Source organism: Aptenodytes patagonicus, chromosome 2, assembly GCF_965638725.1.
Source record: "Aptenodytes patagonicus chromosome 2, bAptPat1.pri.cur, whole genome shotgun sequence".
Lineage (NCBI taxonomy): Eukaryota > Metazoa > Chordata > Aves > Sphenisciformes > Spheniscidae > Aptenodytes > Aptenodytes patagonicus.
The window spans coordinates 129,913,991-129,939,424 of record NC_134950.1 but is presented as its reverse complement, the minus strand read 5'-3'; the positions used below and the strand labels follow the sequence as shown (position 1 = coordinate 129,939,424).

Sequence of the window (25,434 nt, the reverse complement as noted above, 5' to 3'; positions counted from 1 at the left end):
TGGGGTTGGTTGTTCTTGCAATGAATGCCAAACTGGATGAGCTCTGTGCCAAAAATTCAGTTTTATCTGTATAAAGTATCTTCATGAGTTTGTATTTAATACTTGAATTGCTTCAGTTACTCCCCAAAATACAGTGAACAAGACCTGAGATACCAGCCATCACGTAACATACACTGATGGCTCAAGCACTCCTCTAAGAAGCAGAAGGCTACATTTTCTCCTCTACAGGAGTACAGTACATAAATACTCAAACCAACAGGTTAGACTAAGGTGTGGTGTACAGTAATGTTAATTGTCATCCTCAATAAGGATTACTGAGGTTGTAACTTTTTTCATTCATGAGTTTCAATCCAAAATTAACAACTTCTTCCTATGTCACAGAAGCACTGACAGAAATCCAAAGTATTTGAAACTGTATTGATTTTTGGTTGTGCGAATAAAATTTTGGAAGTTGAAATACAATTTGTACTTCTTTCTTCACATTAGAACAACTGAAATATTGTATTAATTCAGTGCCTGTTAGAGCAGAGAGACCAGGACTCTCTATAGACCAGTGATTACTGTTATCACCGAGAGAAATCCAAGTCAAATGAGCATTTAAGTATCATATACATAGTGGATTGGCTTTACAACTGGCATGACAGGTGCTCTATTACAATAGTACCCTTTATTTAAGGATTGTGATACCCTTCTAGGTTCAAGTTCCTATGAACATAGTAAGAATTTCAAGATAATCTTTCTTAAATCGGGTGAATGATCCAACTCCAGGGTTAACAAGTGATTTAAAGAACTGTGTTTTTCAGCAGTCCAGTCAGAACATGCATTTCTAAAAACACATAAAACATCGTATCAGGCCTCACAGGGCTAATAGCAGAGAAACTCTTAGATGGTGAATCCTCAGTGCATGTAGATGAGGTAGGTACCTACATGCTCTGTGGCTGTGGGCACTTAGGGAACGTGAATTTATTCTGGTTCTGCTCTACCTAGCCAGAAGCTATGTGGCCGCATTAGCACCTGATTCAGTACATCTCGCCTATTACCTTGGGCTTTACTTTTATGCAAACTACGGCTATGTGACTTCTGGCTGACTCTAAAAATAAGCAGAACAATTTTCTATCTATCTGCATTCAAAAACATCGCAGAGGCATACTACTCAGCGCCCAAAGCTTTGAGAACTCAGCGCTTCATACAAGGAGGTTGCTGTTAGTCTCACTGCGGGCCTGACAATCTGATGAAACTTCACTTTCTTTCAGTATATGGCACAGAACAAATCCTCATTAATATTAATGTAGCAGTCCATACATAAAGAGTAAGATGATATAAAAGGACAGCATTTAAAGAAAGAATATAGGTCACTGATCTTGCTGCGTTTTTATCATCTCATGGTTATTATCTCTTGACTAGTTATGACATAAAATTTTACAGCTCACAAATGTCTTACAAATTAAGCGCTCATTAAATGACGTTTATTTTTCTGTGATAAAATTCAACTGAATAAAAGACGTACAATTTTGAGTAGACAAGAAATATTATGAAACAGATTTAACATTAGGTTCTGTAGGTTTAAGAAATCAAATAATTAAGTCAATGCTCCTGTCATTCTTCATTTCAAATGTTATAATCTTGAAACTGCAGAAAACTCATCAGTCCTAATAGTTACCACAGGTTACATTTCGATAGTTTATGATCTATCTACTGAGGTGTGTACCGCATCACATATTCCATCTTTGAATGTAAATCAATGTGTTCATATTTTTCATTTTTAAAAAATGCAAAGGGCATTGGTATTCCATGAGAGCCACCTATCAATCCAAGTTAAAACCTCAAATATTTGCCTTTCTGCACAGAGATTAGAACTCTTACTTCATGGGGATTAGCAATTCAGGTTTTTTCTTTGATCACAATGTAAATTCATTGTAGACTCATACCTCATAATGATCCATCTGTTAAGTTTTTCTCTTCAATAGCTGTTAAAATTAGGAGAGGATTTGTTGGTGGGTTATTTTTATTCACAACCACATTAATGCAAGTCCTAAACTAATCAATTTGCATTATGTAGCCTTTCATGCAGTTTGCACAGATTTACAGCTTGGTTGCTTTATCTAGTCTCATGACTGTGAGACAGCTGTTAGGCATTTAGCTAATCTAATTCTAATCCCCAGGGGGGTCCTGATTTGTCCACCGAAAGGTAGATGCATGGACCACAGTTTACCATCTGAAGTATCTTATGTCACTCCTATTTAATTTATTTTTTTCCTTTATGATTCCTGATCCAAGTTTTTTGTGAAAAGGTTCATTAGAACTGTCTGAATAACAGACAGAGTGTAACAGCTATTGGCTACAGTTTGCTTCTAATTTTAATTTTCTCATGGGTATGTTTAACATCTCTTGTATCTTTTAAGCCTATCACACTGATTTCAAGGGGTAGTAAGCAAAGTTTTTTTTAATATGTACAATCTAGATAAAGCTACAAAGCATTTTCTGTGCAGCGGTTTTGTTTCTCCTGCCACTTAAATTTTTTCTCTTATCTTTTTTATGATACTTAAAGAAATAAGGGGAAAAGAAGAGATTAAACCTTTGCTTGTTTGATTGTGTCCCTGCCAACAGATCATATCTGCAAAAGACCATTCAGCTTTCTCATTAAAATTCACAGTCCCTAGATGACTAAACTTAATTGGCAAGAAGTCAAGGAACATAATCGTTTAAATTACGAACATTTCTAAAAACAGTGCATTACGATGAAAGTCATCTATTTACATTGTTCCATTTCATTATGATTGTACTTTCAATAGATATTTTATCTTGCTGTTAAAAAGGTAGTAAAGTGAAAACCTGACAAAAATGAAACAGCTTAATCTGCTGAATACTAACAATCTTCAAAGCAAATCCTTTTTTCACATAGGAAGTGAATTTAGATTTTTAAAAGTTAAATGCATTTTTTCCTAATGCTATGTATATACTTGAGTGCACAGCTGCTTGACAGCTAATAAACAAGCTTATATTTAAACAAGAAGCCAAGATAAAGTACTAGCTGTATAATAATCGATAGAAATTCTGCCTCTAAGCTTCAGCAAACAGCTCGCTTTAATAATGAAATCACAAACTATAAATGATAAAGGATTACAGGCTGGCAGAAGATTGTGCTCCCGCTTAAATTAATGGCAAAACTGTCCAGACCATCTCTTGCCCCATCTAGCTAGGCCATAGCCCAGCCTTAATCAAATCACACTCTTATGAAATAGCTGGCTTGAGCTGACCTCACACATCTTTCCTTTGTAATCTAATGTGCCTAGCGAAGGTTGATATTAGTCTCTCACTAACCCTCTCAATACACCCTTGCTAAGACTTGTTCACCTTTGGGCATGAATTTACCGGTGAGTGGGGAGAGAGAGGGCAATTTCACCACCTTTGTGCCGTTAGTGTAGGTCAGTGAGCCATGTCTGTGTTGCGGCATGAGGCTGGACATACCCTGGCACCCAGCTGCACGGGGGCTGCAACGCGTCTGCACTGATTTGACCCTTGGAAAAAGGTTTAAGAGGATGGGGAAAAAGCAGGGAATGAACCAGGCAGTAGGAGCACCGGCTTAATCCCTCACCTCCCTGCAGCAACATGTTTTTCTGTCTGTTTTCAGTTCCAGTTTGTCAGGGAATTAGGCTCCCTGATGCAGAGGGCAGCAGTAGCCTAGAACAAAGTTTGCCTTACACAGTCTAACACATGCTTTTTCTTCTACCAACCCAGACAAAGCCTTCTTCCTACTTCAAATCCAGGTAATAATTGACCTTAAGTTAGTTAAACAAGAGTCTGGCTGCACTCAGTGTTGGCAAGATGAATTCAGAAGTCGTATTCTGTATGTCCCGCATATATCAGCTTCAGAGATCAACAGCTGCCTGGGATTTCGGCAGGGCTGTTAAACCTTCCTATAGCTGCCTTCACTATCAGTGAGAATTTCTCACACCTATGAAGATCTTCACTGTTCCTGCAACACTGGATGTATGTGTCCCTGGACCATGCCAGTCTAATGTGTTTCCTGGCAAGACACAGGGCCAGTTAAGCAACATATGTTCCTTCTGTCCTGCTAGTATTTGCTAACCAGATGGTATTCAAAGATTGCAAGTCAGTGATGTTCTCTGTTCATCCATCTGTCCTGAAATTCTCACAGCTGAAAACGAGTACACTTTCCATCTCTAAACATTAGGATTCAGTGAAATACAAGGTGGCTGTGGCAAAATAACACTAAGGTCAGGTATACACCCCATAAGCAAGAACTCACACAGAAAAGTAAATAAAGCTTCCCATCCTATTCTTGACTAATTTCCTTGCAATTTGCAGTATAGCTGCTTTGCAGCATTACTTAGCGTTCTGAGATCAGCTGGATATTGTTTGTACTAGATTGTTATTTACTAGTTTACTCTTGCATTTATTCAGGCAAAGACCAAATTAAGTAAAGCCACCAAAATTACTTTCAAAGTAGACCACCATGAGTATTATTTCAATGACTTAAAACATTTAATCTTAGTTTTAGTAACCATTTTATACTGCTTAAAAAATTAAATTAGGAGAGAGCCAGGGTTATCAATGCAAAAAGTTAAATTGTGTTTTCAAAAATGGACAAATGGATGTCACTCAGCTGAGCTTTACTTGCTGACCTTTAAATCTGTTAAATAGTATGGAAACCATACCGTTCTCCCAAGGATAGTATCATCCCTGAAAAAGTTAGCTGATTCAGATTTATAATTAAAATTACTTATTTATAATAAAATTATTTCAATGAATCAAATTTGTAACTCAATAGCTAAGGGCAGAGATCTCCACATAACAGCTGATTAACTGCTTTCGCTTTGCAAGTGGAACAGCTCCTGATGCCTGCTTCAGCTGACACCTGGTTAACAGTCCTATTTTATCTATGTCTTTGCAGAGCTTGGATTTCAAATTATTTCAATGAAAAGATAGAGTTGTTCAGCTTCTTTTTCCAAAACTTATATTTATTTTCCTTTCCCATTTTCCTTGAATCTGAAATAGATCTGTGGGAAGAGAACCTAACAAATAAAAGTTATTGTTAAAACACTGCCTCAGCATTTTCTTTGATCTTCATTTTTAATGATTCTGTTTCAAGACTCCATCAAATAAACTGCTTTTCCCTAAATTTTCAAGCTTTACACAGGCTTTAAGGCAATTTGATGAATTTTCAATGGTCAAAACAAGCAAAATATCTAAACCTTCAGTTTATTATGCGTAAGATGTGTTCTGGTGCTTTTCACTTCATTTAGTTCTATAAAAGGTTTTTTCCCTCTTTTGTTTGGAAAGCTGTGGCATACTGTCCCCCAGGAACATCAACAGATGAAGAACAGGATTTATATCTGTTTGTCAGTCTGAGCACTACAATATCAGGAAAATAATTTTAGAAAGAACAATTGACAGAATTGACTTATTTTTTCCTGAGCCTGCACAATTACTTTGCATTACTTAATGCAGGTGTGAAAATCCAACCTTACTTTGCTCATAGCAGGGAAAAGATTCATCCTTCTCAGTTTTCAGAGGGTCAATGAAAGGTTTTACAAAACCCTGAGAAAGTAGATTTTTAATAAATTATATTTTAAGAGTTACTATACTTACATATAAGCATATAAAATATATCTAATTTCTATGCTATCTTAAAAGCAAAATATTTATTCTTTACCTTCTTTCTTCTATTTCCAACTATACTTGCAAAGCTAATTTACTGGTTCTAATCTTTACTCTTTGACTGAACAAACACACAGACAAAGAAAAGACCTAAGAAAATACATTTTCATACCAATAAGGTGCACTTCTCTCTTCATTCTCTCCTGTTCAGCTGATCTTTTAGTCCTTAGGAACTTTTATACGGACAATAAAGGATATTATAGAAAAATAATCATATCTTTTACTAGAAATTATAAAATTTCCGGTTTCTAAAATGTTTACAGATTGTCAACTTAATTTTTGTTCGGTCATGGAAAAGGCTAGGAATTAAGATTACAGCTGCTTATCAATATTTGAATAGCTACAATTAACATACATGCATTTTGTATGATTAAATTTTTACATATAATTTTGTTACCAATGACAATTACAGTAGTCGGTTAGACAGATTATTACCATTACAAAGTCTTTGCTATTTAACTACTGCTCAGTATTTCATAGGAAGTTAATTTGATGGTTTTAAGTTGGGTATGCATTGGACAAGCAACCATCTTATCTGTAAACCAAATCAAACAACTCCCTGTAGCTAGCATTAACTGTGAACAATTAAGAGATGAATACTGAACAGTTCACACCTCTAGTGACTTGCTCTACAAAAATCTTTCTCCTGCAGTAGCAACAATTAGCACTGATCATTTCAAAATCATAAAATTCATTCAAACCTCCATATGCACAAAGACAGTTCAAGCGCTGAGAACATTACACTTAGAGTATGCTGGAGTACACTTAAGAGTCTGCAGGAAATGGAATACAATTTTCCTGGCAGTTCAGTGACTGTAACGGGACCAGATTTTCAGACACATTAGAAAGTCAGACAGAGGTTTCATACTGGGAGATTGAAAGCAAAAGTCTTAAAATGCATTTTAATTGGCGCTCCAAAATACAGATAAATGCTTTGCGTAATGAACAGAAGGAGCCAAGTTAGATGCCTAACACAAACTGAAAGGCAACTCCTTCTTCTGTACCTGTCAAAGCAGCTAGGAGTCCTTCGTAACCCTAAGGTAGCTATATGGATCTTTCGGCATCTGAATACCTTCTAAAACCTGGCTTTCAGTGCCTGGTACTCTTTCAGAAAATTAAGTGTGCCATTTAGAAAATGTATTTTTTTTTTCTTTTCCTCAGCTTGAGAGATATGAAATTGACCTAATCTGAGAACTTAAATTTCTTGGGTATGTTTCCCCGGTTGCTAATTTAGCATAACCTTTTCTAAAGGATATTTACGTGCAAAGGATACCTTTAGCTGTCAGTGCAGTATGAGGACACCTTTGTACTCTCCTCTCACAACAAGGAGAGTACATGGGTTGAGCGAGTTAAGCACCAATACAAACTTGGCTTATTTACGATATAAGAAGGAAGTAAGCTATTTTAATCTTTAAATGAGGTGTCTATGCCTTTGGAACGCTCCATAGGGAGGTAACAACCATGTATTATATTTATATGTGCACAGTAATTATACTACTGCTCAAGATGTTCCAGTGTCATTGCTAGAAGTGATAATGATATATGATGCTGTATCTGGGCTGACAGCTGAAGGAGAGAGACAAATACTCATCTGTAAAATGTTCTGTGCATGCACAACCTATGGCACTATATCATACGTCAAATGCTTTGGCCTGAGCTGAATAAAGTATGATCTACAGCTAGCATTTATTGTATCTGACAGTTCAGTAAATCTGTATTTTGGTTTTATAAGAAAACCGAGATCAGTTTTGCTATTCACCAGGATCTTAAGAAAAAGGGTTATTCACTAGGGGTTAACATTAACCCTTAGGAAGGACTAAGTCATTTTAGAGTGCACTTGGCATTTTCAGAGAAAACTGTAACAGAAACTCTAACCATTAAGGACACCAAACCTTTCAACACTTGTACAAATAATAAACTGTTTGGAAGAGTCCCATTGCTTTGCCCTAGCAGAACTGTTCACAATATTTCCACCTAATGCTGAACATAACATGGGAGTAAGGATGCAGTACGTATGGTAAAGGGAAGAAAAGAAAGTATGGATTAAATATCATACACTATGACAATTTCTGCAGATATACTCTAAGTGGCTCACATATTTTTGTATATTTAAATTTAAATAGATTTTGCCTTGATAGGGAAGGTGAGGGAAAGAGATTCAAGAACAATTTAAATCAGATGAAGATAGACATTAGATGAGAATATTTGCAAAAACTATTTTAAGCTCATGTATGCAACCCTCAATGTATTTGAATTTGAAATAAAAATACTTCAGTGATGCAACTAGTTTACATGATTATCTAAAGCTTATGCAAAATACACAGCTCTACTTGAGGATAAAAAATAAGCTGGAAAATGTCAAGAAGGCAGCCTCTGTCAGATAATTGTAGGTCTGTTGCTTAACCAGCAGAATACAAAATTCAGGGCACCAAATTAAAGCAAATCATATGCTTTCAAATTTGAAAAGGTGTTTAAGTTTTTCATGTTATCACAAGGGTAAAAGGAACACTTTTATTTCATTGTCAAAGTATATACCTACCATTAATTACAATAGAAATATTAACCACATATTTCAAATATGAAATAAAAATATGGAAACACAAGGCATTTTTTTTCCATGAAAAGACAGACAGACTATCTTCTAGTACATAAACTGGCCTTTTTTGGTGATACTCTCATGAAGAAAGTTTCTACAGATATAAGTACTAGGAGTGCTAAGACACCAATAAAATCCTATTTTACAAAACACAGTAAAGAAGTTTGATTTTAAGATTCTATTGTTTTTTCAATCAAAAGCTCCTCTAAATTAGAAACACTTTTTTCTTCCAGAAATGTTGATCAGTTTCATAAAGTTGATATGAAGTTTTATGTGAATTAATTTTTTTAAAGATGTGCAATTCAGAGGTACAAGAACTGTACAAACACAGTAATATCACATTTCCACCAATATGATCTTCATTATGAACTACAGTGATACTTTTATAGTAGAAGAAGTGACAAAGTGATTGACTCGATATGCATTCATAAAAGATACAGGGAAATGTCCATACTTCGTGTCATGTTCCAGAGAAACTGAAGATTTGATGGCATGGCATTCTTCATAGTAAGTTTGAACAGAGCTCTTCTATTCAAGACAAGAAACTACAGATTCGAAAGGAAAAAAACAAACAAACCAACAAGCCCCCCCCCCCATTTCTTGGGAGAATTTTCCTAAGCTTCCATAACTTCAGTTCTGACTGCTCCTTGGTATTTTTAAGCTTTCTTCTTGAATAGAGTAATAGGATAACCTCTACAAGCTGAAAGGCATGATCTTAATATAAAGGGCCACATAAGCAGATCAACTCAAAAAGTGACACAAGAATCAGTGATTCACATTCAAAGAAAAAAATCACAGCTATTCCAGGTCTGGGTGTCCTTATTGCAGCTACAAAAAGGGGATTTCAATTTTTAAATACTGTAGTCAGAAGATAGCGATATTTTTTTTATTCAGAGCAGCCTTACCCATGTTTTGACAAGTTGATAATCGATTACAGTATTGTGAAAAGGAGGATATCAGGGCTGCTACTTTTCATCAACAACATCTGATAATGTCATGTCCTAAATGAATAAAGTATGTCACTGCTTTCCACAGTTTTATAGTTTGCACCACAGAATGCAGTCAACAACTCTGTGATGAAGAAGGTGTATTTCGTAAGACATTTTACCACTTCCCTGACTGTGCCAAGCCTGGATCAATCAAAACCAGTCACACTCTGGTGTTTGGGTGAGAATTTACTTCTTCAGGAATAAAAATACGCCTTTCAAGCACACTATGAAGAGTATAAACCAATACCACATTCTGCCTTACTGAACTGATTAACTACTCCCCCAACCAAAGTAAAAAATCTTCTAACAGCCTAAGTAAAACAATTTATCAAAATTAAGATTTATGGCATGTGAGCTCCTAAAACCAAAAACCAGAAACCAAACAGTGATGCTGTTTGTTTTTTTTTTTTTGATGCTTTGTGTACAGACACAATTCTGTTGATGCTTTCAAGAATTCCAAATAATGTCGTATGATTAACATGAGGAGAGTTATCACGGAGAGTGATTGAAGTATTACTTTACGCCATATGCCATATAGGGATACATGCCTTATATATGGGCTTATTATAAATGCATATCCTTATTTATAAGAAACATCCTGTTGAAATGAGTGGGATTACTCACAAAAGTAACAGTTACTGCTCTGTTTACAGCTCTGCTGGATTAGAAACTTAATTTTTAAATATTGGAAGAGGGGGAGTCCTGATTTTTATCTTTAAGCTAGAGTTCTAGTTCTAGTTTTAAGAACTCTAGCTTAAAGCAGTGCTTCTAAACACATCATGTGAAATTAATTATAATCAATTTAATATAAAAAGCAACATCACAAAAACTACTTGCAATTGGCAAGCCTGTTTTAAATTATCTGAAATGATGGTTCTAGTTATTATCGGTAGTATTAAACGGCCCTGCCTTAAATCACTTCATTGTATGGTCCATCATCATTACAAAGATCAACAATAATTAAATAATGATCTAAGAGTTCATTGTTATCTGTAATCTATATCAACTGTAAACAGTAATTAGGATGAGTACTTAAAAAGAAAGTCAGTTGCTAATCATGGATATTTGACTGAATCCCATGACTTCTAAAGGCAGGTTCGGATTAACAGCACCATCTCACAGTTAGTTTCCGATGTAAATAACAGATCAGGTATATAAAGCAAAGTGTTCTCTTTGGAACTGAACAACAGGAAGATACTTGTGGCCAAAACAACACCTAAACTGCTAAGATGTATCATCACTATGCATGGAAAAAAAGAGACAGAAAAACATATTTTAAAGCTGTATTCATAATAAAAAGATTAGGCTTCTCAAAGAAATGTCAAACAAATTTTGGTTTTTTCTTTCTTTCTATGGCTTCGAAAGGAAATAAGATATCATAGCAGAAACAGAAATCAGGCACAAAGAGATAGCCATATATTTCAGGAACTGATGGGTGATTTCATCAGATAAGTTTGTCACGGGTTCATTTCCAAGAGTAAGATTATCTTTCAATAAATTAATTACTAATCTTTGCAAGGGCATAACGAGAGTTCTCCTCAGACTACATCATTATTCCTCACGTAGATGATAATATGAGAGCCCTTTGTGAATTCCTAGTCTTAGGATAACTCAAGATATACAGGGTACCTTCAAAAAGAAAGACAGAAAGAAAACACACATCTGGATCAGAAACCAATATCTAATTTATTTTCTACAGCAAAATGGAACAGTAAGTATTTAAATACAAGTCTTAATACTTAGGTAACAGTTTTATCCTGAATTTATATAAGCACCATTTGTGTCTTTTCCTCATACTTCTATAGGCACGGACCTTAAAGCTTTATAATAGAAAGATCATTTTTCTATATGAAAAATCGTCAAATTAGTATTGCTGGATTCTCTGTAATTAATACAAAAAAAGAAACCTATCAACCCCAGAGATGAAGATTTAATAAATTGTAAACGTTAGGAGCATCTGGAGGATTACTGAGGGAAGCCATATGTTGACTCCTGTGCATATCAGAAGCCAAGGAGATTCATGTATCTTGCAAGTAACGCAATTAAAAATGTCTTGTGGGACCTCCAAATTTTTTCACCTGCCCTGATATGCTGGTCTAATGGTATTGGTATGTTTCATATGACTTTATATTGAAGAACTAGTCCCCAAAATACAATGTAATATGTATATTAATGATGACACAGATTGGAGTTAAAGACTTCAGAAAAATCAAGACACAGCAAGTATCTATGACGCAGAACATCTTCAATCACAGTCTCCTGTTCTGTCATCTGTTCTTAATAATCTCCAATTTGGTGCTGTTTGATATTCAAAAGATATTACAGATATTTACTTGTTCCGTTGTTCCACTGCAATTGAGTTCACCTGTGGATCTATTTGACATAATACTAAAGACTTGTTTGTGTTACAAGCTTGAGGTTTTTTTCTGATTTTTTTAAACTTGAGTAGACACTGTCATTCCCAGATCTAACCTATTAGGTGAAAGATCATTGAAGTCATCAACAGCATAAAACATAAAGCATGATGGCAGATCTCTCAGTATAAAGTGATGTTTGTATAATATTTCATCTTCTTTTGATGTGTTTAATTAAGACTTATGCTGGCACAAAATAGTCACACAAATGGTGTCTGTTAGAAAAACCTTCAGTTTTGAAAATGAATAGAAGTCTATTTTACCTGAAAGCAGAATAGGACGAAAGCGACCTAAGGTGTTTATGCTAAGGATGTGTTTGCTTGTTTGTTCCACCTTAAACAGAGATTTAAATCTGTCATCACACTGTTGGAGAGCATACATAGCATTAAGTATCTTTGGGAAAAAACACCAGGATTCTCAGGGGAAAAAATTCTTCCTCTCCTTACTGGAAGAGCTTTGTCCCTGAGGCAGAGAGGATCGAGTCTGAAGAGATTCTCAATGCATACAGTCCCCACCAGTCTGTCAGATCATTCCTGAGACCTGACCCAATGAGCTCTAACAGCAGTGTCTGTATCCAAAAAAACAGGAAGGTTTCAAGCCACTGTAAGAATACTTTGGCTTTCTTCTGCTGAGGAGTTTGGACATTCATGACAACGGGCTTTGGGCTAAACTCATGTCTTCTCAAAAAAGACAAGTCACTAAGTTTGCCTCTACTGGCTACAGGGAGAGGCAAGCATAGTATTTTTTTTTTTTTTACAACACCTGCCAAAAGGCAAAATGCTGTTGGGCTTATGTAGATGTGTAGTGCAGGTAAAGGTAAGGCACAGTGACTGGAAAATGTTAATCTCAGCTAGGCAGATGTGGTTTTGGCCAGTAAAGCCAGAGGAAGAGTTCCAGAGGCTATATTATGGAGCTTCTGAAAACTGAACATCCACAACAAGACTACAAGTGCTGTAACGTATTATTAGTTCATCCAGTGGTGTAGCTCTCTGTTCATGACTCTCAGAACAGGGAAGACTGGATCTTGCTGTGGCAGCAAATGTTGCCCTATCCAAGGCAAGAGTCTAGCATTTTTGCAGGGCAACCATGTATATGAGTACTGAGCATCCTGCTTATGCCAAGGAATTTTTGAAGAGGCATATGTCAAGCAGAGGTCTTACAATGACCAGGTATGTCTTGAGGATATTGCAGTCATGGCGACATGATTTAACAATATAAAGGCACCACAGTCAGGACAGGCAAGGAATTTGGCCTCAGAAGCATGGAGTAATCTCTTAAGTACTATAGGCATGATCTGTAATCTCCTGTACACATTTGAAACAGTTATCAGGGATCCAGTTTGTCCTGAGAGGACCTAAGTAACTATGGGGATGGAACCTAAGGCTATTATCTCAAAAGGAATTGGAAGTGAAGTAGTCATTTGGTCAGAGAGAAAGAAGTTTTTGAGAGATGAGGTGCTGCAGGCAACCATGAGGAATGAAAGGCTGTGAGTAAGGAGCAAGCCTGGGGGAGTTTGTTCATGGATCAATCTGCTGCAATACTTCATCTACTTTCATATGGAGTAATCATCTCCTTATTAAACATTTATTAAGCAGGGCTTTCTGGTTTCAGCACCGCAGAATTTCTGAACTACAGAAGAACATGCCAAGAAATTGGAGCTTCTGATTTCTACAGGAGCGCAAACTTCACTCATTTCTTTTCCTCCTTGATACTTTCTCCCATGGAGAAATAAGGTCTGCAACAGCCCATTTCTACTCCTTTTCTTCCAAGAAGGTTATAAAATGCAGGACTTAAGAAGCACACATAAACTGTGCAGGCTTTCCCACAAGTCAATAACTGGACTTAATCCCTATGTGATTCTAACCCTATCCCAAACAGATACTAGCAAAAATATCAGCCCTTACAAAGGCAGAAATAAAAGAAATGTTACGTGATTTAAAGCACATAAAGCCAAAAGTAAAAATTAAAGCTTCATGTTTCCTAAACACCTGTTCCAGTTTTCCACTTTTTTTTTTTCTTTTTTTTAAAAAGTCCAGCAGAGAAGGTGCTTTCAGGTGGTTTCAGGACAATGAGTGGCAAAGTCATGCGATGCCAAAATAGAAATCTCTTACGATCAGTAAATTCCAATTTGTTAAAATGAAATTGTTCCACAAAAAAAGCATCAAAATCGTCTACAACATTAGTACTGGAAATCCATCTGGCTTCTTATAGAATTACTTATTCCTTTTCATGCTTCCATAGTGACCCAGTGCAGGGTTTGTGAGGAGTCTCCCCAATCTAGTAACTGTCGAGTGTCCCAGAACCACTGTGCTCCCAAGTTCCCATCTGCACAGATAGCTGGCTCCTAATTTACTTCAAAACATTTTGATTCAGAAAGCCACAAAGTATTACCACAACCCTATTACATACAGAACATCATGCATTTTCATATATAAAAAAGTGGTATTTATGCAACATATATAACTAAGAAACAGGCAGTTACTGTGATTGCAGTATGTCTTACAATACAATAAACTGAGCTGCATGGTTTATAACCAGGACTAGGCAGCCTCAAAGTGCTGTCAGAATCCCAGGGAAGCAGGAGACCGTATAGCACTTGGATAAAACATAAGGACAAACCAGAGATCAAACAGGTAGAATGTCGCAAAAAAAACCCAATACTGTCATATTAATCCACGCATTACATCCACACACTGTTCTGAAAATACCTGTACAGTTTGTACAAATCCATGAGGAGGAAACACATAATTTACTGCCAACAACTGCTTCCCGATAAAATTGTCAAGAGCCAGGAATCGAATCATTTGTTGTTTATTGGGGAGCTAGAAATTTAACAAGGGACGGGGAAAAAAAATCACTCCTGTCTACACCGTAGTAATCGAAAGGTATGAAAACCTATGGACCTATTTGCAGATGTACAACCCCTCTGTATCCATTACTACATTAAATTCTTGTTTATATACGTGTATAAAGTGATAGACAGGAACTAATGGATCTGCACTTTGGGAGTACATACTCCCTGGTAACCCACAGGCAGTTCCAGAGGTAAGCACAACAGAAATCTTGTAGAAATAATTGAAGGTTTATGACTGCATAAAGATCATTAGAGGCCAGGCAGAAACAAGCAATGTAAGTACCAGTTCAGCCATTCAATGGCTGTATTGATCACAATGAATTGAGGTGAACTCAGAGATCAACATGAGGATGTTCTGTCCAAAGGCTAGCATGCATCTAAATGTTCCTGTACTCAAGCTCTTTTCTTCCTGAAATACTGATCCTAGAATATTTTGAAAATATGCATTTGTCCAGGATTTCCAAACATCAGGTAGCCTTGAAAAACTGACGCTGCAATCTGGCTACCGCATCACAGTCAGTCTTGGACATGACCACAGCACACATGACTAGGACCTTAGGGTGTAGGACAACTCTGTTGTATGTACTGTATGTGTACTTGCTGCATACACAGTAATGATGATGCCAACACTTTCAGGTCTGCCTGTAATCCCAGGCAAATATGTGAGAGCCAGTCTCAGAGCAATAAAGCTGGCAATAATTCTGCAGAGTATTCAGTGGACCACTTGATGCAATATACCCAGAGGTCTCCCCGTTTATGATCTGGATGAGTAACTGTCGCCATTCTCCACCGATATGCATTGGTTTTGCATAAACAAAGACTTTGTGACTTTTCTGCTCCCAAATTTTCCCTCTGAATTTGTCTATTTAGATGTGAAGCAGAGCACCCTTATGACCACAAAAAGTATTCAGGAGTTTGCAAACAGACTTTTCAACTTTCCTTCCATTGCCATTTCCAAATGTCAGGCAGCGAGACCATCTGGTACAAATTTTGTTAACAATGTTCAACGGCTTTGACTAACAGTAACCGCAGAGGCTCTGTGTCAGTTAAAAGAATAACTGCAGAAGTTCTCTTCAAGATCACTGATTCTGAGGATGCTTGAGAAAAAATATATCTTAGTAAGAATCCCATTCAGGATGTAGGCAGAATGGGTTGAGATTTCTTTTTTGTGCCATGATCTGAAATACATTTGGGATGATACTGTAACCAAGGCTAAGGAAATAACTTAATCAGATGCCTTTGTTAGAAAATCAAACTAACAAAAGATGAGATTGATTAAATTTTAGAAACTCTGTGGAAAATTAAGGCTATTCAAAGTAATTTGGACACAGAACTCTTGAGACAGCAAATGTCAGCTTAAGAAAAGTTTCCGTTGCTAGGAGACTGTAACAACAAGATGTCTATGTAGTAAAAGTACTTCTGATATATGAAGAAGAAAATGGCTTGATTAAAGAATAAATGAATGCTAATTAATATACCTAACAGCTAATAAAAACAGATTCATTCAAGAGTGGTAACAGTGCCAGAAACCTGTCCTGATGGCAAGCCAGCTGCTGTCTTAGCTTTCTTCAGAGCAGATTCTACAGCAGCCATTCCCACACCCAGTGACCTACCACTTGCTCATATAAAAAGGTCACTCTCCTCTTCTCCCAGCCAAGAAAGTTCTCATATAATTTTTTCAGGGGACTGTTTTGCTCTTCAAAGTAAAACTTAGAAGGAATATCAGAACATGCAAAGAAATTCTTCTGTTCTCCTTTGTTACAGCTGCAACATATTTTTGAGCTTTATCTATCTCAGAACTGTGAGAAGGTAACAGCCTTCCCTTCAACGTATTAGCCCTATCCTCTGTAGCCCAAAGGATCTTGGGCAGTAAAATACTCTGATAGAAACCAAGTGATTCTTTCCCAGAACAGGTCACGGTTTAAAGCCAAGAAGTAAACTTCCGTGGCGCTGACCTGGAATCCAGATCCAACTATTACATACCTACTTTGCTGTAGGGGAAGATCGGTGCTTAACACGGCAGATACAAAAAATCCCCTTTCACCCTTGTCCAAATCTATGAATGTTATTTAAGATGATAAATTTTAGTGTACAGTTTGGGTAAGAACACGCACATCACCATTTACTAAAGCTCAGCAGTAACTAAGTAAGCCATAGCAATGCTAGTAATTTTGATCATCTGCCTATACCTTATATACTTTTTCAGATCAGGTACAGCTACCTGGCTTTTAAAAGGCCAACCCACCATAATACAACAAATTTGTGCTACTTCATGGAGCAGATGAAACATTTATTCTTTTTGTGTTGAAAAGTCAATGAAGAGAAACTAGTTAAAACCAAGTAAATGTATATTAAAGACATGAATTGCCACAGATGTTTGTTAACCGCTTGACTGGTCATAGACACTTGCCAACCTCACGAACAGAAGCATTCTCAAGTGATTCCAGCACATTAATCCTTTTTCATTTATTCTTATTGATTTAAAGGGTACTTCTATAGAGGTTAAAGATTTATACAGCTGTTTCATCCAAGAGGTGCTGAACCAAGTCAGTCTAATGACAGGGAGACTGAAGTGACTTTTGTGTTAATGGATACCATTCCAGTTCTCTGCTTTATAAAAAACATAAAATAAAACTCTACATAATGTCATGAAAGATGGACTGTGATAAAAAGGATATCAGTTCTAGTATTAACAGATATACAGAGCATGCCAAATGGACCATAAAATGTACCCCTTCAGGGAGCTAGCCTGCGGAAACTCCACAAAAAAATTGGCGCATTATGTTGCATTACTCTCAGTCAGCATAAGAAAAAGTAGCATAGCTCATACTATTCTACTGCATTCTCTCTTCATAGAAAGAAAACTGATCAATGAACCACTTATCAAGCCTGAACAATAAAATTTGCTGAGTTCAACAGAGCAGTTGTGAAAGATGCTTGAATAGGACAAATGAGTTAGATACAGATTCTCTGGCTGGTCACCAAGGACCTCCCATATCAGGAGCAATAAAGACTTATCACAGATAAACACCTTGCTAAAATCTTTCAAATAAGCCTGTGAGAGAAGTGTCTGTTGATCTGGGAATGCAGCTAGAGCTGTAACGCAGCTTGACATAATACTGCTTTGAATTAAAGTTCTCAACTGTTCCCATGAAACCAACTATCAAGACCTGTCAGACCTAACTGTATTGATTTTCTACAAAGAAAAAAGTTCTCTATGGAACTGTATCCACGTGAGAACAGTTACTCTTAGCCAGCAATTGTTCTTCTTTAGTATGTATCTAAAACATATGAGCTATAGATATTCTTTACATGAGATATATATATACACAGACATATATATCATCTTTTCATCTCATGTAAAGGACTCAGATTCATGAGAGATGCGTTGCAGCTTTGACTTTGGTGCTGGTTAGCATTTCCTTTTTTTGAACCACATATTAATCCTTTTCATTCCCATTTTTATTTGCACTGTTTCTGCCATGTGGTAGAGCAAATATGAGCAGAGCCTGATCTCAAATGTTAAGTCTATAAACTAGGTAAGTCATTTATGCTGTCCACAGCACATGGCAGTACAGGAGGAGAATCTGCAACAGCAACTGCTCTTATATGCAGGCTCTAGAGGAAGGAAAAGAAGACAGCAGCAACTGGCTGGAGAATAAATGTTTGAGGAATCGTCAAGAAAGAAGGATAGAGAAACAGAAAGAGATAAGAAGAATATATGTAGAAAGAGTAGTCTCCAGCTGGACTTCAAAATAAGTTCTGGAAAGCATAGGCCTGTTCACAAAAGCAATAAACATTCTTTGTCTTAAACTACAGCTAGGAGTAGGCTAGGAGAAGCTCCAAAACAGAAGCCTCAGTGCAGATCAGGAGCTGATGATGCCATTATTGGGAAAAGCTGAAGTTACATAAAAAGGAGTTGTACAAAGAACTTTCTTATTCTCAAAAGATGAAGTTAGCATCTGTCATGGTTTATCCAGGACAACATCCCAATAATATGCTGGAGTAATTTCACTTTTTGCAGCATCCTCTTCTTATCACAACAGGGCAAAATGCCCCAAAGTAAATTAATACATCTGAAAGAACACTTTTCTCTTCAATACAATACTGTACAACTCAACAAGTATCACAGATGTAATGCCTTTAATTATAGAGGTTTCCACTACATCTCTCTCATACAGAGTGGAAAATTTATTCCTTGATGAAACTTCTCTTTATACAGCAAATTCCATTCATATATTTCACACCCCCAAAGGAAATGAAAAATAAATCCTATCATATTCATTAAAAACTCTGATTTTCAATTTTTATTAACCTAGCAAATTTTATGTTTTTTAACAATGCAAATAAATTGTACCCTTAACTAGCATTCCTCCTCAGCATCCTATCTACCTACCTTTCAGCAACCCACATTATCTCCTTATTAACAGAGCAATCACCTGATCACCATTTATCATCTTCTCTTCCTTACAAAACAATTCCCTAATTGATTTGTGCAAGTCAAGAAAGGCAGCTCTTGCAAGAGTATCCAACAGATGGGTAGACAGTTCTTGATAGAAGTAAGTTTGAAATCTGAGCGTGCTCATGTTGTAGTTGAAAATTTAAAGTCCCTGCTTTAATTGTGAACCACTTACTTTAATAGAAGACAAATAAGATTTCATCCTACAATAGATGAGTGTTGAAATGAAATAAAAAAATCCCACTTTTATCTGATAATATCTTCTCTGCATAAACAGAATTTATCTAAACACTTATATAAAATAGCTTATCCAACTTCCTTTGAAAGCACTAATAGACTATGCTTCTCTTGCATACTTCAGCAATCTAGACAGTTTTGTCTGCAGTTGTTTCAAAGAAACATCACACTGCACAAGGGTGTGCTCTGGGGATGTCCTGGATAATATAGGGAAGGTCTACCCCACTGCTTTTTTTCCAATCTGGCTGGTATCCAAAGAGCTCCAGTCCAGAACCTGTGTAGCCAATTTGTCATGGCATGACACAAAAAAGTTAGTTGGTGACAGCACACACTAACATAGGCACATCACTTTCAGACTAAAGATGGTTCACTTCTGGTTAGCCTGGAGAGCAGAAAGAGCTGGAATCCATCTGCATCCTTCTACCCTGTAATATACCCTAATGGCATAGATGGTCCTGCAGATACCTTCTGTGCCTTCAGCTGATGCTATGGTTTACCAAGGAATTTTCAAATCACAGTACAAAACATCTTCTTGGGGATTTTATAAAATGGACCCAAACTCTTCCTCCTCCAGTGTATTTGGATTCCTAGCTCCACTCCAGCTCCTTTTGAGACAGCTCTTACCCCTGGAAGACCCATTTCATATCTCTGGAAAGCCTTTCTCATACGTCACCACCTCCTTTGGGCTATAATCTTACACGCTTTTCCTTTTTATTAATGGACTCCACAACCCATCTTCAATGTCTGCCAGGATTCAGGCAAGCTTCCCAGCTCACAAAGTCTCCTTCAATCTTCCATACTTCTCTGTCCTCATTCAAAACTCTTCAGCCTTCTCTCTTGAGACATACTGTGGTACATGCAGGTTTCCTCATCCCCTTTCTGGGAGTTTCTGTGGCCCTCTAACTGTCCTCTCTAGACCCCCTGTCCCCTTGGAAGTCACCTGATTAACACAAGGAACATTAGGAACTCTTTCCCAAGCTACTTGCCAATTTCTTGATCATTCTTTCCCTTAAAAGGTGTCATGTCATATGACAAGAAGACTAGCTCTTAGTTCATTGTGCTATAATGAGGACCATGTTACAGGGAGCAGAAAAATCCCATATGCATATTTAAAAAATTGACAGTAGGATTCAATAGCAGGTATAGCATCAGGAATTAATTTAGAGCGATGTTAAGCAAAGTTAATCTCTTTTAATCATTTGAAGAGAGGCAGTGAAGCAGCAATATTTCATTATTTGTTATGTAAAATTAAGGGTTTATCCAGTGCAATGTAGCCTGGAGCCACACTGTCAAAATTAGAAATAGCTCTAAAATAGTAGATGCCATCTTTTTGGCACCCAGATACCGCATGAGAGCTTAGTCTACTTCTGTGTGTAATAACTAGATTGTTAATTCCCCTATGAAAATATAGCCTAAAAGATTTGCTTGCATTTGAATAAGCTAACTCTATTCAACATTCCTTACTGGTTCTTTTAATCATGAAAAAGCCTATTGAACTCAATGGGAGTTTGAGTGAATAAAGAACGCTGATCAGAGTCCTTGGAGACTGTTAAAAATAGTCCCTACAAAAAATTATTGCAGGTTATATTCTGCTGAAAGGCTATGCAAAAGATTTTTTTTTTTCTATAATTATAAAATGTCTTATAAAAAACTGTATGTAGAAAGGACCTTTAAAAGGAAAAAAAGAAAAGCCCACATAATTGCTTGCAGCAGCAGAAATACACCTATCATATTTATTAGTTTACAATGGCATTCTCAAGGTACTATATTGCATTTTTTAAGTTAAATGCTTTCCAAAATATTTGAAAGGTAGAGGAAGGTGTAGTGAATCAGAATTACGCTGAATTCTTTTTGAGTATAAGCACCTTTATGTCACTGCCCACTTCTACAGTGTATGGCTCCAAAACTTCAAGCTTGGATCACTGTAGCCATTCTCCCTTCTTCCTCTGCCTTCCACACTGTAGTTGGAGTACTGCATAAAGATAATACAGTGATAAATTGACTCTATTCAGGCGATAAAAGGTGATACTGACTTCAGTGATGCAAGAACTTTATCCCATGCTTACCACGGGATAAAACTTTTAATCAAGATAGATCAATGCACGCAATACAAGGAAGTGGAAAAAGAAAAAGAAAGTCAATAGCTGTGACAGCCCTAATGCACATTTCATAAGGAGGGCAACACATTATTCATATTAAATTTCTAAAAATGTGTTCATATGTTGCTTGTATGTATGTTTGCTCACACATGCTATCCAGAGATGTTCTGATTATTATGCCAGGGAACAAGATCTTGGAGTTATCTGATAGAATTTGGTCAGTAAACTGTAGCTGCCCCTGCACCACGACCGAGCAGACTTTCAGATTTAGCAAGAAGTTCTCTTTTCGAAATAATTACTGCGCTATTGTAGCTAACAAAAATAAACCACCAGTAAGGTCATCTATGGGAAAAGGCATACCTTCTGGACAAAAAAAATAAAGAACAGCATCTTACAAAATTGTAATAAATTCCATCTGAGAGCCAAATGCTTCTCTAAGAAGTGAGCTTTACTTCCCTGTACAACTTCTTATGAGTAAGGGCCATTTTTAGGCTATGATCTATGCAAGCTTCCAGTGAATCATGTCTCGTCTTACTAAAACAACACAAATAGAACACAAGTAAACCATCAAGCAGTGACTGTAGTTTTCTGAGGGCTGAATAACTGCAACCGGTAATTTGTAGTCATGTGCATGCAAATAAAAATAAAACAGTATAATTGGTTTCTTGATTAATGATGTCACATACTGACAATGCTTCAAGCTAGAGTTCTTGGGCAACTGGGAATCGAAAGAGCAGAGCTGCTGACAAGTGTGGCTGGAGGTAATGTGATTTCTATAAATATGAAATAGTGCTGAGTTACATCTATCAACAGTTATCTCTGCTTGAATATTTCAAAATGTCAAAGAGTATACTAGTAAATGTCTGGAAAAAACAATAAAACTTGGCATTTAAAAAAAACACACTATCTGTACACATTTCACTAAGAATTGCTTTATAAATCTTGATCTACTGGTCTATCAGGCAGAGAACAGCCATTGTGCTAACCCTCTTTAAAAAAAAAAAAAAGGTAATTCTTACAGAATTGTTTCAGCTGAGTTACCAGCATTTTTCCTAAGTCATTATTGTACTCCTTATATCCCAGAAGAGAAGTTTAAGTGTCTGTTGGGGGACAAAGGAAAAGACAACAAACATGCATAATACACCAGACAACAAAAATATTAAAGAAGATTACATTTGCTGCTGCTGAGCAGCATGATTAAAAAGTTCAGAGATGTAGCATCCAGTAATCCTTTAATGATTATTAACATTTATCGTCAGGTTCATTCTTCTTAACACGTATGTCCTGCATGAGTTATCAACCATCAATCCATCAGATACAAATTTTAAACTGTATTACTTGCCCTCTAAAAGGATTATTCTCTAAGGCTAATTTATATTCATTACCTATTCTGCATTGTTCGTAGCAAATTTTATGAGCCCAGAGATTTTGGGAAAATGATAATAATAATAATGACGGTATTGTATTAATTTTTTTAAAAGGCTATCCTGTGTATACATAGCATAGATTTACACATTAACTATCACAACACACAAAACTGACTGTTGAAGTGCTTCTATACAGAGTCAAATTTAAATCTGATGCAAATAGCTATTGTACTAAGGAAAGTATAAATCCATTTGACAAACTTTTGGGTTTTCTCAACAAACATGCTCAGTTTTCATCAAAGTAAACATTCAGAATGAAATACAAAGTAAATCATTTAATAGTAATTGAAGTATAGAAGGTTAGTGCAATATAGTGGTCAAAGAAAGGCTCAAAGATTGAGGCATTTTGTTGCATACAGAAATACAAAGAAATCATTAAATACTATTACATTTCATGACAGGAAGTATGATTGTCTTGAAAATTCAATCAGGTTTCTTTGTCGGTCTAATAACAAGAATTTTAACATGCTGCTGCCAAAAACCAGTGAAGCATAGTATTGCATTCAAGAAACAGACTACAGCTAGATTCTAATTCTCTGTCTGGCTGAGAACAACTGAAAATATCTCAACTGTTACACGTTACTTTGTTTTTCTCTGCACCCCATACAGAATAAATCAAGAAAAATAACATTAAAAATGGATTAATGAGAAACTACACCTTTTTTTCAAATTCTTGTGCTTTTCTTTTTATAGTCTCACACATTAACTTACCCAACAGCATTGCACTCACTGCTAATGAAAAGAAAGCAGGCAGTACAAATCTTCTTAAGCCTCCCGTGGCAAGAAAACTATTACAGAAATGAATAGAAGAAAGTCTCTGGAGCCTTTCCCTTGCCTGCTTGTTTTACAAAAGGCAGTAAGGATCACACTGAGAAGTGTCAAAGCTGAATAAGCCACTACCAATTGGGTTTATACCCTTTGGGTAGTTAGTCCTTCATAGATGTTGATTCGACTTTGTCCAAAAAACAGTGTGTGATAAACAATGGAGAATCTATCAGAGGCTGTAGCCAAGCTTAAAACTGTAGCCAAAGAAACGGTTTGCTTCTAAAGGTTTGCAAGGGAGGGCTTGTCACAGGACATTAATTCAAGCAAGCTGATGTTACATCAAACCAGTGCATCTAAATACAGTTAATCTGCAGCTTTTCACATCGCATTCTACGAGGCGTTCGGCTGCAGCGTACTGGAGCCCCTGGGTTTAGTGTCGCTTAAGAACAGGAGAGCTCTCTGCTCTTCCCTTTCACATTAAAATGCACATTTAGTGTCTAGAAAACCGTGTGGTAAACTGTTCCTCAAGCTTTATTATGAGCTGCAATTGGCAACTAATATTGCACATTTGATTAAAATTACTCTCCTGCCTTTGTTGTAGGCAAACTTACCCATAAAGGAGCTTTAAATGTTAAAATATTTTCTTCTAAAGCTATCACAAACTGTAGGGGGAGAACCTGACAATAACTAGGCAACATTCGATTTTAATGGCTATTTTATGAGATAAGCAAGAGGAATGATGGTAAATCTGTGTATTTCTTTTATTATTTTTTTCCATAACCTTGCATTCACTGTAGAGAGCTGACCAAAAAAACCTGCTATGTGGAATTGGCATTTTTCTTTGGCATTTTGCTGCTTAGAAATATTGAGCGTTTTATGTTCTCTTGAACTACACAATGACAACTTTTTTTAAAAGCTTAAATATTAGCTGCAATGCATGAGGACTTCCTTTATGAATAACAGGACTTTACTTACTATTCATTGAAATAAAGGCTCTGCGTACTCAAAAAACAAAGTAAATATGAGTTGTATGTAACAATGTAAGTATGAGTTCAACTATGAAAATGAATGAATGTTCAGCCTATGTATTATTAGTAAGTCTCAACTTGTTAATAATGAATCCTATTCTACTCACTAACTTTCACTTTTTCTTTTCAAAGGTACTTATATTTTGATTGTATTCCAACTTCTGAACCCATCCATTACCAATGAAGATTTGTAACCTTTCTAGTCCAAACAATTTTGTACCGGCAGGATAAGCAGAGCATACAGAAATTTGGCTAACATGATGTGATCTGAACCAAAGAGGAGATTCATGAGGATAGTCCATTTTTTTCCCCCCAACTTACCATAAAATACACTGAAAAAATCTCCTAGTGTTATCACTAGACACTCACCTTTCCTACTCATGCTCCCTTCTCCTGCTGTGCCTGACTCTCAGCTATTCCCATAACACTGACATTCCTTTCTGTTGATACTAATTGAATTTGTTTGTGCAAATATTCATGGCACTATTCACAATTTCCATTTCTGTTCGTTCTTTGCCATTTCTAGAGAACAGGCCTGTGCCTTTACCTGCCACACTGTCTTACCGTGGTTTTATGAATATTTAGAGCAGGAGCAGAAATTGGGTCACGCAAGGATATTTTTCAAATTTAGCACTGATTTCTCTGTAGGGTTCTTTACAATAAGTATCGTCTTGCAAAATTTTGATGTCATTCCTGAATTTTTAATTTTTAGTCAATTATGTTACATATGACAAAACTCAGAAATAGAGAGGAATGACACTTTCTCCAATATGCAAGGGCAATGGCATTACTTAGTTGCTAGCCAAGGTGAAAAAGGGGACTATCAGTCCAGCCCACTGGAATTCTGTGGCAAGTAACAGCAGTACCACTTACCCAAATATTGG

The 25,434-nt window shown here is 36.5% G+C and overlaps 1 protein-coding gene across 3 annotated transcripts in view; it reads right to left on the bottom strand.

Annotated features, from left to right (window-relative positions):
• The window catches only part of ZNF385D (zinc finger protein 385D), a 464,447-nt gene that overhangs the window by 256,683 nt on the left and 182,330 nt on the right, over positions 1-25,434 (bottom strand). Inside the window, exon 1 of one of the 3 annotated variants that reach the window (XM_076331204.1) lies at positions 23,469-23,716. The exons of the other annotated variants lie outside the window; for them this stretch is intronic. Within the exon in view, the coding sequence (XP_076187319.1) occupies positions 23,469-23,478 (10 nt within the window). The 5' untranslated portion in view covers positions 23,479-23,716. Of the gene's footprint in view, positions 1-23,468; positions 23,717-25,434 lie in introns of those variants that run through there. 3 annotated transcript variants of the gene reach the window in all.